At 37.6% G+C, this 17,472-nt stretch overlaps 1 protein-coding gene across 4 annotated transcripts in view; it reads right to left on the bottom strand.

Annotated features, from left to right (window-relative positions):
• Positions 1-17,472, bottom strand: part of LOC127636531 (autism susceptibility gene 2 protein homolog) — a 420,619-nt gene that overhangs the window by 309,396 nt on the left and 93,751 nt on the right. For all 4 annotated transcript variants that reach the window (XM_052117112.1, XM_052117113.1, XM_052117114.1 and 1 more), the window contains one exon: positions 12,470-12,688. In XM_052117112.1, coding sequence (XP_051973072.1) covers positions 12,470-12,688 — 219 coding nt within the window. The remainder of the gene's footprint in view (positions 1-12,469; positions 12,689-17,472) is intronic.

Raw genomic sequence — 17,472 nt, 5'->3', positions numbered from 1 at the left:
TACAGAGTGTTGTGACACATTCCTCCAGTAACCATAATTAAAATATTCTGTGACTTATACCACAGTACACCTTCTGTCGGTTCAGACAAGATGTGATGGCATTCATTGCCCTCGCACATTGATGAGCCTTGGGCGCCCAACACCCTGTCGCCAGTTTGTGGTTTGTCCCTCCTCGGACCACTGCTGGTAGGTACTCACCACTGCTGACCGGGAGCGCCTTGCTGTTTCAGAGATGCTCATACCCAGTCATCTGGCCATAACAATTTGGCCCTTGTCAAAGTTTCTCAGGTTTTTACTCCTGCCCATTTCTCCTGCATTCAACACATTGACTACGATAACTGATTGTTCGCTTGCCATCTAATCTACCCAGACCTTGACATGTGGCCTTGTTAGGAGATGATCAATGTTATTGTTCAAACTTAGTCTATTATTTTAACCACCTATTCACCCTAATTTCTCCAGGTCTGATCGCTAATACACACAAAAATACCTACAAATTCAGCCAGCCTGACACTGTTAATAAGTAGGCAATAGTGAGGGCTTGCTGTTCCATTCAGTTTAGACTCCGTAAAAGCTGTTCTTCACTGCTGTGTCATAGTCCAGTTGCTCTTATCATATGCGAAGTCGGGATGTCTGTGTTGAGAGCTGCTCCTTGATCATCGCTAGAGGAGAATCTCTCCTGGGAGCTATTCAAAACGCACAGAGAAAGGGCCTGAATCTCTGAACACTTTTGCTACAGGAGGCTCTGTCTTCAATACAGGTCGGAATGTATGTTTCTCTGTGTGCTGTGTGTACTGGACATGTAATATCACCCCATCTGTTCTTAATATAAAAGCTTTGTGCAGCACTCTTTACTTCACCTCCTCCTTCCTCTGTCACTCTTATTTTGCTCAGCATGCTTCTTTCTTTGCTCAAAGCCTGTCCCACTCTCCCCTTACCTCACATACCCCTGCAAGTTTATCTGATCAACACTGCGTCTTTACAGGTCTACCTGGAACCCAACATCTCCTGGTGCTTTCACAAGTAAGAAATGAAAGGAAGTGCCTGAGGATGACGCAACTTACTTCTTATGATTTCTAAGAAACCCTGTTGTAAAGATCAAGAGTAACACTCAATCTGGACTAAACTCTATTGCAGTTCGATATTCTCTGCTCTGATTTTTTTCTGTATCCTATTTTGCATCTATTAATTTATTTAAAAATACATGAAAAATGCTACTCATACAGACAAATACTTAGATAAAACTGATATATTATTAATGTTTTATATTTCCGGATTAAAATTACCATACCATCTTGATGTTGTAGTCATATATATGTGCACAAAAAAAAAAAAAAAAAAGTATTATATTGTTATATTATGGTTGTTTATATTATGATTACTACGACTTGTTGCTGTGTTTGTTTTCTTAACTTTCTATTGTGTCTGCAGCGGAATTGCACTGCAATAGTGCAGATTTCCTCTTACATAAAACTCTGGGATTCCCCCAAAATAGAGCGCATATACGCGAACATTAGGGACAGTAGAAATTTTACATTGGTGTGTATAAATGGGTATTGTTTATAGTGTATAGCCGATGACTTGTTAATGGGCTTCATTGTATGACATAAGCCGCTTTCTCCGAAAGAAACCTGGGTGTGTTAACCGCTTTCTCTTATACCCTTAAGCGGAGTAAACAAATCAGCGTTCTCATTTACATGACATTTCAGAACACCCCTTTCTGCATAAACAGTTTTTTGTAAGTGCATGTAAACATATCAATGTAACAGCAGGTACCATTTGAAGCTGAGTTTTGCGATAATTTCCCATAGGGAACTCTCTTTTCTTTCTGAATGCTACCATTTAATGCTGTAGAGCATGGTGAACCTAATTTATATTTGTACAGATATCCACACCAGAAGTGGATCACTTATAATACGGCCCCTTTTACTGTCAATTACCCTGCTTTTCAAACCAGGCACTGAGGAACCAGCATTACCCTTGATGATCCCAGACTAAAGGCACATTACCACAACTGGAGGAGGCAAACTCAGGGTTATCCTTTCCAAATAACCACAGGGAGCTATTTACATTTGCTGAGTCTCAATAAGGGGTAAGTGTTATTTCATCTGTCCACAAGATGGTCTCTGACAAAGCAAGATGGTGAGGACATTATGCTGTTTTACTTAAGGGCGTATGATGTGTGTGTGTGTGCGTATCTCAGTCTGCAGGGCTTTAACCTTGAGATGTTTGTTAAGTGGGTTGGTTTAATTGACATGCAGTTTTATCAATGCTGCTATTTAAGTGCTGTTTTAATGAATGTGTACGAAATTAACGCTTTCTAGGTTTGACAGACAGCCACTGTCCAAGGTATTACAATTCAAACCTGTAATCTGCTCTCGCTTAATTTTAGCAGATGGACTCCCACCGTCAACATGAATGACAGGCAGCAGGCGGGGTGTCTATTATCCTGTCTTTAGCCCAGTCACCACCACAACAATGCTTAACAAGCTTGTCAGAGGTTAACGCTTCACCCAATCCTGTCAAGCTGAGACGTTGTAATACATGGCGAATCGAGTAGGAGCTAATTCCATCCCTTTCCAAACACCGAGAGAGAGAGAGAAAGAGTGAGAGACAGGAAAAGGAGGGGAAATTAAAACTGCACTGTGATGGGGCACATCATGGTCTAGTCTTGTCGAACAGCATTAAGACTCAGAGGAAAAGAAAATGCTGGGGGCTGACAGGAAGTAGAATTACCATTATATTAGTGCCATTATCACTGGCTGAGTTTATGCGTAGCTGTCACACAAAGTCAAAATTAGGGTAAATTTCATTGCATAAAATAAAGAAAACAGAGTCAGAGAGACTGAGTTGTAACTTCTGCATCCCCCCCCATGGTGTATAAATTTATAAATATGTGCTGTGAAAGGCCCACAAATAAAAATAATTCAATATATAATTATTGAATAATTAGTTGAAAATATAGTTGAAATATAGTTCTGGTTAAATAGTTATAAATATAATATACATGTATATTATAAATAAAATTATCAAAATAATTCAAATGCATTACATTATTGTGACAGATGAGTAATGCATTGACAAAACAATACAAAAAGTGCCTTTAGAAAGCAATATATTTTTTATTTCCATATTATTGAACATTAGTCTACACAGCAATCGATGTTGCAATTGACGACCTGACGCGAATCATGGACTCACATTTTTGCTGTTGCAAATTGGATGGCCACAATCTGCCAGTTGATTAATATTGTCAAAAATAAAAGTTTAAGAGATGTATGCATCCTATGTGGGGAATAGTTGTTTCAATTAGTCAAAATCCTAATTAGATTTTGGGAAATTTTTAATGTTACTTGAATTGGTGCTATTGTAGTGCATTTCTATCTTTAAACTGTGGAAGGCTTTGTTTGAAAAATGTTAATAAAGCATTATATTGTTACATAATGTTTTGTTTTCTTTCCTAAAATGGAAATAAATGCATTTTGACAGGAAGAGAAGTATAAAAAGTGTCAAATTTAAGCACTTTCAAAATATACGATTAATCGTGATTAACTACAAAAATGATGTGATTAATCAGGATTACAAACTGTTATCGACTGATAGCACTAGTTATAATATTATTAGTAGCAGTGAAAATTGTGGTTTGGTAACACAATATCCAGGCTAGTCAACTGGTGGCCGTGGGCCAAATCCAGTCCGCGAATCATCTTTATTTTGCCCCCTGACTGATTTTTGAAATACTGAGCACTCTCTGCACATAACACAGCATTCAAAGGTGCGAGCCACAGCAATCAGTGCTGAGTTTAACAATACTCAATGTGTGTGCAACAGAATTTCAGACATCATTGGCTGTCCAGACAAGAGCACTTGTTAACCCTCTGGGGTCTGAGGGTGTTTTGGGCCCTGGAGAAGTTTTGGCATGCCTTGACATTTGTGCTTTTTTCAGTTGCTTAAAAACACATTAATGGCTCAAGTACCACTGTATTAAGCACAAACTGGGCTACAATAATATGTGAGGAACGTGTGTGTACATGTTTATATTTTTGAGAAAATAAAGTTTATGCGTGGTTTCTGAAAAAACTAACATTTTAAGTCATTGAAATAAAGCCATATAACACATACTCAACATTTGTCCACAATAATTTTGAGAACTGGATATTGTAGCCTAGAGTTTTTGCTACAAAATGATGTGAAAACCATCCTGATCACTCATTCATACAAAACAATATAGTAATTTAACTTTTGTAAGACACTTTTAGTGTTAGAAAGTTCATATGCGAGGAGGAGTGAACTATCATGAATATTGATGTAATTCACACCTGAGGAGACAAAGACCCCTCCCCTGGGCCTATCAATGAGGAATGTGACAGAAAGAGAATGAATGTGAGGAGACTTAATGATCAAAATTAAGTTTTAGGTTAAAAGAAGTAATCTGACTATACATTTTCTTTAAATAAAGACTTTACTTAATTTTAGATCTACACTACCATATAAAAGTTTTAGAAGAAGTCTCTTCTGCTCACCAAGGCTGCAGTTATTTGATCCAAAATACAGTAAAACAGTGATATTGTGAACTCTTTTTACAATCTAAAAGAAGAGTTTTCTATTTGAATATATTGTAAAATGAAATTTGTGAACAGAGCTGAATTTTCAGCATCATTACTGCAGTCTTCAGTGTCACATGATCCTTGAGAAATCTTTATAATATGCTGATTTTCTAATATGGGCATATTTACATCACATTTGACGCATTTACACCTGAACAGATATTTGCAAGCACAAGCTTTGTTGATGATAATGAGGCAACATAAACACTAGATAAAATATAATCTAAACATTCATATTATTTTAATATCATATTACATATATTTATATCAAACAGCATAAAATGTAAATGCCTGCTTTAGCCGAAACAGCATTTAAAAGTAACTAAAACTTGCCATTTAGAACATATATCACCGAAAAGTGAATGAACTTGATGTTTTTAAGACACAGTCGGGGGCGTTTACCATTTGCATTGATCGTCTCAGCACATTACCATATGAACTGCGCACTCTGCCCGTGGGTGTGATCACATTAAGTGATAATTAGCTGAGCCAGGGAAAACTGTACATTGCTTTGTTTGATACAGATTACATTGCAGGACAATATTTGTTTTACATTTTAATTGTTGTATTTAAAAGTAGAAATCTTAAGCTTTCTTTAGACATATGTTTCATGTTTGTGAGATAAGCATTCGCAGAGTTTCAGTTAATTTTTGTGACGTGTTTCACAAATATGCTCGTGAACACAGAGACTGCTGAAAGCTCACCCTTTTTATTTTCTTTATATTACAAAAGCACAAGGTTTTGTTGTTATTGTGAGTGTACACAAATAAAATTAGACCCTTTATAGTCTCTAATGATGTCTTACACTTATCTGTATGCCCCAAAATGATGGAGAATTTTATATTGTTTCCGTTGTAATGACGGAAAAAATCCATCAGGACGCGCCGGCACGTCCGTTGACCCCAGAGGGTTAAACTTTTCTGGCAATTTTTGTTACACTGCTTTGAAAACCGTGGATCGCACCATTTAGGGGAGCATTTGATTCACCTTACAGTCTAGCTGATACCACAAAAGCTCAATGGGGTTAAGATCCATAACACTCTTTTCCAATTATCTGTTGTCCAATGTCTGTTTCTTTGCCCACTCTAAACTTTTCTTTTTGATTTTGTGTTTCAAAAGTGCACCCCTGAGTCTCCTCTTTACTGTTGCACATGAAACTGGTGTTGAGCAGGTAGAATTCAATGAAGCTGAGACTCTGATGTATTTATCCTCTTGTTTAATTGTATATCTGGCCATCCACATCTCTTTCTGTTCTTGTTAGAGTCAGTTGTCCTTTTTCTTTGAAGACTGTAGTGTACAACTTTGTATAAAATCTTCAGTTTTTTGGCAATTTCAAGCACTGTATAGCCTTCATTCCTCAAAACAATGATTGGCTGATGAGTTTCTAAAGAAATCGGTTTCTTTTTTTTGCCATTATGGACCTAATATTGACCTTAAGACATGCAAGACTTTTGCATACTGTGAACTCAAAAACGAACGTTGGTTAAGCTATGTTAAGCTTAATTTAATGAACCAAAATGCTTTAAAATATTTTTTATATAATGGCAAGTGATTTTCTAGTACCAAATTAACAATTTAGCATGATTACTTAATATCATATTATATTTATATTAAACAAACACACAGTATTAATGGTGTTTAAGTAAGATGTTACTGCGATGAAAGTGCTAGCTAAGATGAAGACAATACAAATGTTTTTTTTGTGCAAGTTTTCACATGAATAATCTGGCACCTGAAAGAAAGAATTAAAAGAGCTCAGCGCTATATTATAACTTTCAATGATAACATTCAAAACATAAACACAGATCTTTAGTTACATGCAAATAGTCAACCACCTCCACAATTTACATTCACAACCTGAGTATTACGGGAGGACATGTCCCCCTTGAATGTCTATGTAGGTTACTGCCCCAATCACCATTAAACATTATGCCCACTGCTTCTGCTGCTCACAAAACACCCAGTTACAAATTGACTCAAGGTTAAAAATGTATCTGGTATGTGTGAATATGCATCTCTGGCTTTACAGTACATGTATGCTAACCTTGTAAACCTTGAGAGAACAGGACAAAGAGAGAGCCTCTATCAGAGACTCATGTCTCTTTCAGCTTTCTGCTAGGTTGGTTCTGGCAACACTAAGATGTTTTCCATGAAAGCTGGAGTATGTGTCTGTACCTTTGAGATGTTTGTGGGTTGAGTGGGCACTAGAAGTGAGATGAGCAACTATGTATACAAGTATCTTCTAGACACTCACGACTCAGAGAGTGGCACTGACCACACACACACACACACACACACACACACACACACACACGTTGGTCTACCTATCATTATGAGGACTTTCCATAGACATAATGACTTTTATACTGTACAAACTATAGATTATATCCTCTAAACCTAACACAACCCCTAAACCTAATCATCACAGAAAACCTTCTGCATTTTTATATTTTCAATAAAACATTGTTTAGTATGATTTTTAAGCGATTTGAATTATGGGGACACTAGAAATGTCCTCATAAATCACATTTATAGCATAATACCCTTGTAATTACTAATTTGTAACTTACAAAATTGTCCTCATAAATCACAAAAACACACACACACACACACACACACACAGGGTGGTGTGTAAATAAGGGGACATACTGATCAGGACAATGCCCTCTGTCCTCTTTGGCAGTGTCATACTATGTATGTATCTCCACAGAAACAACTGAACACATCTCCCAGCGGCAAGGCCAGGGAGAGAAAGAGAGAGAGTTTTTAGTAATATGATATTTTTCCTTTATGTCTAACTTTAAACATGTGCAAATGTGTATTATTTAACAGTATCCTTTTTTTTCCTTATTCATTATATTATGTAAATTTTGCACTGTCTTTGTTTTGCACTGTTTTATTTGTAGGCTGTAAATGCTTTGGTAATACAAATGTAAAAAATTTTGTCATGCCAATAAAGTACCTTAAAACTGAAAACAGAAACTGAGAGAGAGAGAGAGTCTGGCCAGATGGGCCTCACAGTATGCACTGCAGTCACACACACACACACACACACACACACACGCATATTCTGACACAAAAAAAACACTTACATTAGCACACAAATACTGGCTCACTCATACACACATACACAGCAGTACACATGCACACATAAATTCACTCCCGAATGACAACTATGCTCGTCAGAATCATAGTCCAGTGGTTAGTCCAATTGCTCTAACACAAGGAGCTGTGGTGTTCAGTTGGGAAATATGAGTTCGATTCGGGTTCGCAACATATCCTGGTTACATTTCCTCATATTCACCACATAATTTCCAGTACTCTTATCCACTATCCTTTTTAATAAAAGTAGCAAGTAATGCTATGGTATTACAACAAATATCAGGGTACGTAATGTTTACCATGTTCAAATACCATGATAATTACAGGGTACTGCAATATACTTGAAGGAAATCCATGGTAGTACATTGTACAGGTCCTAAAACCAGGTTAGCACCATGGTATTACCATCACTCTAAAAGTAGAATACACTTCAGTGTCAAAATCCAGACTTACTGTCAATAACTAAATTAAAACTACAGGCATTTTCCTCATTTAAAGTCTATGGGTCATTTTACCTCCAGCATTTTACAGATTATATTAGGCTTGGGATTGAAGCCGTTTTCACGTATCGATAATCAGAAGATTTTCCTGATAATTATCGAGATATATATATATATATATATATATATAATATACTGTATATGGATTTATTCACAACAGTCTTTGTCTTTTCAAACAAATTTCTCAACACAATTTTGGTAAAGTGTGAGTGGCAGGGTTAATTAAAGAGAGTTGCGAACCAGGCACGTCTGGCAGACAACGTAGCACGTTCTAAAATAAAGTAAGTACGCACACACCGCCGGCTCACAGTCTCCGGAGGCTATTAAAAATTCTGCAGCGCCACAGAGCTCAATTCGTATAATTTCGACCAAATTCATTATCAAAGGACATCGATTATTTACTATAGTCATTACTGGATGATATATTGTGTATAAGTACCTTTCATAGAAACTATACAATGTATTATCAGTTACAAGTATGTCTTTTTGTGGTTTGAGAGCTTGAATGAAAGACCTATTCAATGCTACACACAGAAAAATTGCATAGTAAACATCGAAATTTCAAATCGTTACATTTGCAGTTATTCCAGTTTCATACACTAACCTGCAAACTCATCAACATCACTTTGTAAAGTACAAAAAACTTTGGTCAGCTATCAGCTCATGATGTGTGTGTGATCTGTTCCTTGCCCATGCTGTGACCGGCTTCAGTAAATGTTATGTTTCCCCATAGTGGTCTCCCAAAGCTATTACATCAGACTACATTCAACGGAATGCAACTGCCAGTGAATTGAAAGCACACTAATTAGGCTTCTAATTTAAATGTCAGCTGATGTTAATATATTGATGCCTCAAAAATGTATGGATAAAATCTGTAAAAATCTATATATATTGATACTTTATGACATCCCTTGATAATATGTAAATATTTTTCAGACCATACAATATGTTGCCGGGCAGATTCCCCCTGTTTTTCTAATTCAGAGCTCTTCACACAGGCACTATAGTGGACAGCTGTTCAGGACTCAGAAGAGGGCTGCAAGGGGTCCTGAAGCCAAGGCTGTGAACAATATTTTGTGTGACAGCGAGATAAAGGTGAGTCAGAGCTGTCAACTGAGTTGCACTCAGCAGGAAACCCTTCAAACCCACATACAGACAAACACAAACACATTTGAACAGCCCTTCTCATTCACATACATAGACACACACACACACACACACAAAAAATGCAAGATGTAGGCAAAAAGGATGACTGTACGTAGCTTTACTTTGCAAAAAACAAAAAGAACTTCTGTAGTTTGAGTATAATTGTGCATGTAAATGTACTGATTGTAATATATGGCCTCAAGTGGCTTTAATAGAATATACAGTATATCACATTCTTAACCCTCTGGGGTCTGAGGGTGTTTTGGGCCCTGGAGAAGTTTTGACATGCCTTGACATTTGTGCTTTTTTCAGTTGCTTAAAAACATATTAATGTCTAAAGTCTGATAACACTGTATTCAGCACAAACTGGGCTACAATAATATGTGAGCAACATGTATGTACAGGTTTGTATTTTTGAGAAAATAATGTTTATGCATGGTTTTTGAAAAAACAAAAATTTTAAGTCACTGAAATAAGGCCATATAACACATACTAAACATACTAAACATTTGACTTTTGAGAACTGGATCTTGTAGCTTAGAGTTTTGCTACAAAATGCTGTGAAAACCATCCTGATCACTCATTCATACAAAACAATATAGTCATTTAACTTTTGTGTGACAATTTTAGAGCTGAATGGTAATATGCGAGGAGGCGTGAACGATCATGAATATTGATGTGATTCACACAAAGACCACTCCTCTGGGTCTATCAATGAGGAATGTGACAGAGAGAGAATTAATGTGAGGAGACTTAATGATCAAAATCAAGTTTTAAGTTAAAAGAAGTAATCTGACTATATATTTTCTTTACATAAAGACTTTACTTAATTTTAGACCTACACTACCATTAAAATAAGTCTCTTCTGCTCACCAAGACTGCATTTATTTGATCCAAAATACATATGATAATATGCTGATTTTCTAATATGGGCTTATTTAAAGTGCATTTTACCTGAACAGATATTTGCAAGCACAAGCTTCGTTGATGATAACGAGTCAGCATAAACACATTAAAATATAATCTAACATTCATATTATTTTTATATCATATTACATATCATATTTGTATCATACAGCATACAATGTAAATAACAACATTTACATGTAACTAAAACTTGCCTATTAGGACATGTCAATACTTTGAATGTCAAATGTCAAACTTTGAATCCTGTCTGGAAACAGTCCCACTAGTAAAATATGTACATGTTTATATAAAATAGCATGTCAGCTAATGAAAACTAAATGACTTACTCGTTTGAAATTGTATCCTCTGCTGGAACAAATCTCTCTTCAAAATACAAATGTCCACCTCTTCGTCTGAGAAAAATGTTAACTCTTCCTTAATAGCCAAGAGTTTGATCGCCTGTGTATCCTTACAAGCACGCAGAAAAGTTTAGTTGTGTTTGTTTACATCAAATCTCGCAGTCGGGGCGTGTACTTTTCCCTTGATCGCCTCAGCACATTAGCGTATGAATGGCGCGCTCTGCTGGTGGGTGGGATCACATTACAGATAATGAGATGGACCGGTAAAAACTGTACATCGCTTTGTTTCAAACAGATTGCATTGCAGGAGAATATTTGTTTTAAATTTGAATTGTTTTATTTAAAAGTAGACATTTTAAGCTTTCTTTAGACATATGTTTCATGTTTGTGTGAGAAGAATTCGTGGAGTTTAAGTTAATTTTAGTGACGTGTTTCTGAAATATGATCGTGAACACAGAGACTGCTGAAAGCTTACCCTTTTATTTTATTTATTTAAAAAAAAACACAAGGTTTTGATGTTAATATGAGTGTACACAAAAAAAGAAGACCCTCTATAGTTTATAATCATGTATTGATTGTATTTATATGACCATAAATGACGGAGTATTTTAAGTCTATGTTACTGCTATGTGAAAAAAAACAGCAAAACGCGCCGGCGCGTTTGCCGACCCCAGAGGGTTAACTGTGCGATGGAAAGGGGTTGTATGTAGCCATGAAACACTTGCTTGTGTGACATGTGCCTGTGGACACATGACTTTCAGATGTCATACTCGCACCTGTGCATCTGTGCTTAAAAAGGATAAAATAGAGAAATAGTGGAATTTAATTCCCCGCCATCCAGCGTAACTCAAGTTTATGGCCATTTCCTTGTTTGATAAAAGCTTAAAGTGTGCTAGCCATCAATTACCCCATACCGTTCTATGAGAAATGGATTTGCCTGCCTTTAATTTAGCCACGGGCGGAATACACATGATGAACGAGAGATCCATGTTCTCTCTCTCTAAGGAGGACAAATGACACCAGTACCCTTCCTGTCTACATCTTCCATCTATGGGTAAGTGTATGCATGCCACTGAACATGTGTTTAAATGTACTGTTCTGTGTGTGTGTGTGTGTGTGTGTGTGTTCAATGTAGTGTGTGGCCATCTGATTACTTGCTCTGTAGTGGCAATTCCGCTGTGTAAACATGCCATAAATACTCATTAGTAATAACAAGGGGATGTCACAAACACACACACACACACACACACACACACACACACACACACACACACACACACACACACACACACACACAGCAAGAGAGCAACACCTCGCAGCAACAATAACTAGGGTGACTAATTTAATTAGCACAATAAAACACGTCCAAAAAAAGGCAAAGCTGTCCTCTTTTCAATCGTCCTTAATGACAGAATTAATCAAGTGTCTTTAGACATCTAATCTTAGAGGACACAGTCTCTATTATTCTCTGTGACACTTTTGTAAATCAGTCAATACCTTTTTTTCTGCATTGTGTAGTGTCTTAAAGAGACAGCGAACCACCAGGCCATCTCTAAAACCTGATGTCATATTAATTAACTCATCCGATTAGATCAATTCTAAGTCTTTCACTGCCACAGAGACGGCTAATGATCATTGACAATTACTTGATTCAAACGAGTGCTGCTTTAATTGTGTTTGATTGGTGCTCTTTTTGGTTGTTCAGACAGACTGATAATAAACAGCTTTTTAGGACAATACAATCTAATAATGATTTAATTTTGTAAGGGAAATACAAAAAAAATAAAAATAAATACTGAAACAACACATTATCTTGTTAAGGTGAACTGCATTTTAAATTTGGACTCACCGGTCTGTACTTCTTCTGCAAATGCTTCTTCTTCTTGCCGTGTGTGTGGGCCAGACGAGGGTTGTTCTCCTGGTCAGAGTGGTGGTGCTGGTAGTTGTTGTGGTTAAGCCGTTCCTTGTTTAGGTCTAAGCTCACACCATTCATTCCTCTACCGTGCTTCTTGTTCAGAGGTCCTGCTTGGTTCTGCCTCCGCTCATGGGACTTCAGAGTCATGTCCTTCTGCCAGGGAAAAAGAAAGACAAAAATGAAATTCTTGATTCTGGATAAACCCTACAAACTTGTAAAAAGGAAACATAAAATCATAATTAATCAGTACACATATTCTAAAGAATTTGGTATAACACTTTCTTTGTAGCCCATATTAATAATGCATTATAGGGGGCCTGGGTAGCTCAGCAAGTAAAGACGCTGACTACCACTCTTGGGGTGGTGAGTTCAAATCCAGGGCATGCTGAGTGACTCCAGCCAGGTCTCCTAAGCAACCAAATTGGCCCAGCTTCTAGGGTGGGTAGAGTCACATGGGGTAACTTCCTCATGGTCACTATAATGTGGTTCACTCTCGGTGGGGTGCGTGGAAACAGCGGAGAATAGCTTGAAGCCTCCACATGCACTATATCGCCGAGGTAATGCACTCAACAAGCAACGTGATAAGATGCATGGATTGATGGTCTCAGATGCGGAGGCAACTGAGAGACTTCCTCAGCCAGCCCTTCGATATTTCCCACAAATACATCCAATTTCAATAAGAGATACATCAACACAGAAAAGAGAACTGTCCTTGTCAAGCGATTTTATGTGAGCTTCAATAAACAACACGTCCATGTTGGGGAATAGCGTGAAGAAGAACATTCCTGCTATAGACCGTATAGAATATTTGTGCTAAAATGCATTAGGCAACCTAAAAAGCAAGCACTCTAGTAGGCGTATGCTTGTCCACCTCCAACAAACATAATTCTGCTAAATGAAATAATCTTTGCAGTAACATACCAGAGCAAGAAAAAAAAAAAAACACATTCTCATCAAGTAAAAGTGAGGAAACTGAGAAACAGCACAGCTAACTAACACACAACTTTCTCAACCTCAGAAGATTCTAGGAAGGAAGATCAATATTCAATATGACAAAGCTCATCTCTGCAGGGGGGCTGTGCAACTCCACATATCTCTGCTTACAGAACAAATCAATGGCATTATTTTTGAGAGATAGATTCTTCCCGTATTGAAAATGGTACACTAAGGAAAGATAAGTGAGACATTTAATAGGGCTCTGCTATACTCCAAAGAAATTATAGCTCAATATTTTTTAAATGGTTTAGTGTAACACGAGATGGCTTAGTTAAAATGAAATCAAAATGCATTGGTACCCTACACGGGGGACCTGGATGAATATTTTTGAGTGATGATGCAAAACTAATTGCAGAATTAAGAGTTTTGAATTGATTCATTAAAATGGACAGTTCTAACCGATTCACAAAAATGAATCAAACTTTTCAACTCTGATGCTGTTTTTTATCCTGAATCAGAAACACCATTAAACCATCTCTGTCCAACTGCTCTCATCCTTACAAGTCACGAGATGTGAAATGAGTCTTAAGACACAGAAAATTAATGGCCAAATAAAAAGTGTATCAAAATCATTTCAATTGTTCAGCCTTATTTCAGAATTGCTTAATTTGACTCATTTCAATTCAGCTCAGTAAAATTTGTATCATTTCAGTTACACTAAATTCAGTTTAGCTTATTTAGTTTCAATCTATGCAACTCCAATAAAAGTCATTCAATTCCTGTAAGAAAACACAAGAGACAGCAGACCAGCTACAAAATGGACAGCAAAATACTGTTTCTAATGTAAATGTAATGATTATATGCCACTCCACAGTGCCAGTGTTTTCAACTTAATGTAGAAGAATGTCCTTTTTATATCATTATAATAATATAATTATTATTATAAAAACTATAGTTCATACAGTATAAAAATCATTATGTCTATGGAGAGTCCTCATAAGGATTGCCGCATCAACATGCGTGTGTGTGTGTGGTTAAAATAATATTGGTGTATGATGAATGCAATGATTTTATGAAGGTTCTCTCTTATTCCAACAGCTGCAAATAAAGCCATTAGTTTAATGGCTAGACTATTCCAGTAAAATGAAACATGAATAAACTCTTACATAAACACTTGTGTTTATTCTGTCACATCAAGCCTCTAGGTGATTAAAACTACTGTTCCCAAATGTAAAGCCATGTGTTTTCAAGTATCTGATCCCACCCTTATGTAGGAACCTTCTACTCTGTATGTGTGTGCGTGCGTGCGTGTGTGTATATCTACCATCAACTCTCATCCGCCTGTAGGGCATTTCCATCATGTTAAAATTATGTACTAAATCAGATTACATGCTTCAGAGACATTACATGTTTAATAGCCTTTTTCATGTACTTGAAGTTAGAGACATCAAAAGAGCTGGTGAGCAGACGGAGCATGTCAGGACTAAAAGATATGACAGGCTGATAACCAGCGATCAAGTCTTCAGCACTGATAAAGCACTCTGGGTATTACTGTTGAAGGACAACCTCCATTCATGCCGTATCTCTCTGTTCAAGGATCACAATCATTCCAACTCAAAAATCAAGGCATAGTTGATTTGTTTGAGCCTTCTTAAAGGTGAAGTATGTAATCTATCTGCCAGTAACATCAAATGGAATTGCAAAAATAATGATCGTTTTCAAACAGGCTTCCTTAACACTCCCCCCATAATATACAACAATGCCCAATACTATCTGGTTAACTGGTTGAGTTAGCCAGAGAGTAAAACTAGTATACACTCACCTAAAGGATTATTAGGAACACCTGTTCAATTTCTCATTAATGCATTTATCTAATCAACCAATCACTTGGCAGTTGCTTCAATGCATTTAGGGGTGTGGTCCTGGTCAAGACAATCTCCTGAACTCCAAACTGAAAGTCAGAATGGGAAAGAAAGGTGATTTAAGCAATTTTGAGCGTGGCATTGTTGTTGGTGCCAGACGGGCCGGTCTGAGTATTTCACAATCTGCTCAGTTACTGGGATTTGCACGCACAACCATTTCTAGGGTTTACAAAGAATGGTGTGAAAAGGGAAAAACATCCAGTATGCGGCAGTCCTGTGGGCGAAAATGCCTTGTTGATGCTAGAGGTCAGAGGAGAATGGGCCGACTGATTCAAGCTGATAGAAGAGCAACTTTGCCTGAAATAACCACTCGTTACAACCGAGGTATGCAGCAAAGCATTTGTGAAGCCACAACAGGCACAACCTTGAGGCGGATGGGCTACAACGGCAGAAGACCCCACCGGGTACCACTCATCTCCACTACAAATAGGAAAGAGGCTACAATTTGCAAGAGCTCACCAAAATTGGACAGTTGAAGACTGGAAAAATGTTGCCTGGTCTGATGAGTCTCGATTTCTGTTAAGACATTCAGATGGTAGAGTCAGAATTTGGCGTAAACAGAATGAGAACATGGATCCATCATGCCTTGTTACCACTGTGCAGGCTGGTGGTGGTGGTGTAATGGTGTGGTGGATGTTTTCTTGGCACACTTTAGGCCCCTTAGTGCCAATTGGGCATCGTTTAAATGCCACGGCCTACCTGAGCATTGTTTCTGACCATGTCCATCCCTTTATGGCCACCATGTACCCATCCTCTGATGGCTACTTCCAGCAGGATAATGCACCATGTCACAAAGCTCGAATCATTTCAAATTGGTTTCTTGAACATGACAATGAGTTCACTATACTAAAATGGCCCCCACAGTCACCAGATCTCAACCCAATAGAGCATCTTTGGGATGTGGTGGAACGGGAGCTTCGTACCCTGGATGTGCATCCCACAAATCTCCATCAACTGCAAGATGCTATCCTATCAATATGGGCCAACATTTCTAAAGAATGCTTTCAGCACCTTGTTGAATCAATGCCACGTAGAATTAAGGCAGTTCTGAAGGCGAAAGGGGGTCAAACACAGTATTAGTATGGTGTTCTAATAATCCTTTAGGTGAGTATACTTTATGTACAGCACTGTGCACTAAGTACATTCACTAAATATGTATATTTAAAGTACAAACAGCTTATTTGCGTTAATGTTTGATTTTAAACGATTTGGTAAAGGTATCCAGCCCAGAGCATTGATTGGATCTTTTTTTCCTACTCCCTACTTAGTAGATTCCCTAATACTAACTGATGTTACCTCTGGTAAATGAAATGAATAAATTCCTTGTTCTCCCTTTTATATTACCCCAGTAGTAATTAAATCAGCATTTCGTTTATGCTGAACTTAGTGTTTCTTACTCCGCTGATCCGATTTTCCCCACCACAGAATTTCCAGCGTCACAACAGAGGTTTTGATTTTGTTGTTAGAATGAGGATGTAAAAAAGGCCAAAACAGCATGCCTTTCTATTATGTTGTTTGCTGTGCTCAAAACCAATGAATGAATCCTTATGAGCTGGTATTTTCAATTAATTTATCAAAATCGCCAATGACTCGCTAACTCAAGAGTTATTGGTTTGAATCTGTCTGACTAATCCTTCACTGAATGAATTTAATGGAACACAGCAGCTGAATATATCTGATTCTCTTAAACCACAAGTCTTTGCTCTCTCTCATGCCAAAATGAAACAAGAACTGTTTTGTGAAGCAGCCTCAGATCATCACCGATCCTCCACCAAATTTCACAGTGGGTGCAAGACACTAAGGCTTGAAGGTCTCTCCAGGTCTCCGTCTAACCATTAGACGACCAGATGTAGGATCGATGGTGAGCTGTGGGTGCTTCAGCAAGGTTGGAATCGGGCAGATTGGTCTTTGTGAAGAACACATCAATCAAGCCATGTACAAAGTTAACCTGGAAGAAAACTTGCTTCCTTATACTCTGACAATGTTCCCCAACTCTGAGGATTGGTTTTTCCAGCAGGACAATGCTCCATGCCACACAGCCAGGTCAATCAAGGTGTGGATGGAGGACCACTGGATCAA

This window comes from Xyrauchen texanus, chromosome 44 (genome assembly GCF_025860055.1).
Source record: "Xyrauchen texanus isolate HMW12.3.18 chromosome 44, RBS_HiC_50CHRs, whole genome shotgun sequence".
Lineage (NCBI taxonomy): Eukaryota > Metazoa > Chordata > Actinopteri > Cypriniformes > Catostomidae > Xyrauchen > Xyrauchen texanus.
Note: the sequence above shows the minus strand (reverse complement) of the source record. Positions and strands in the feature narration are given on the sequence as shown.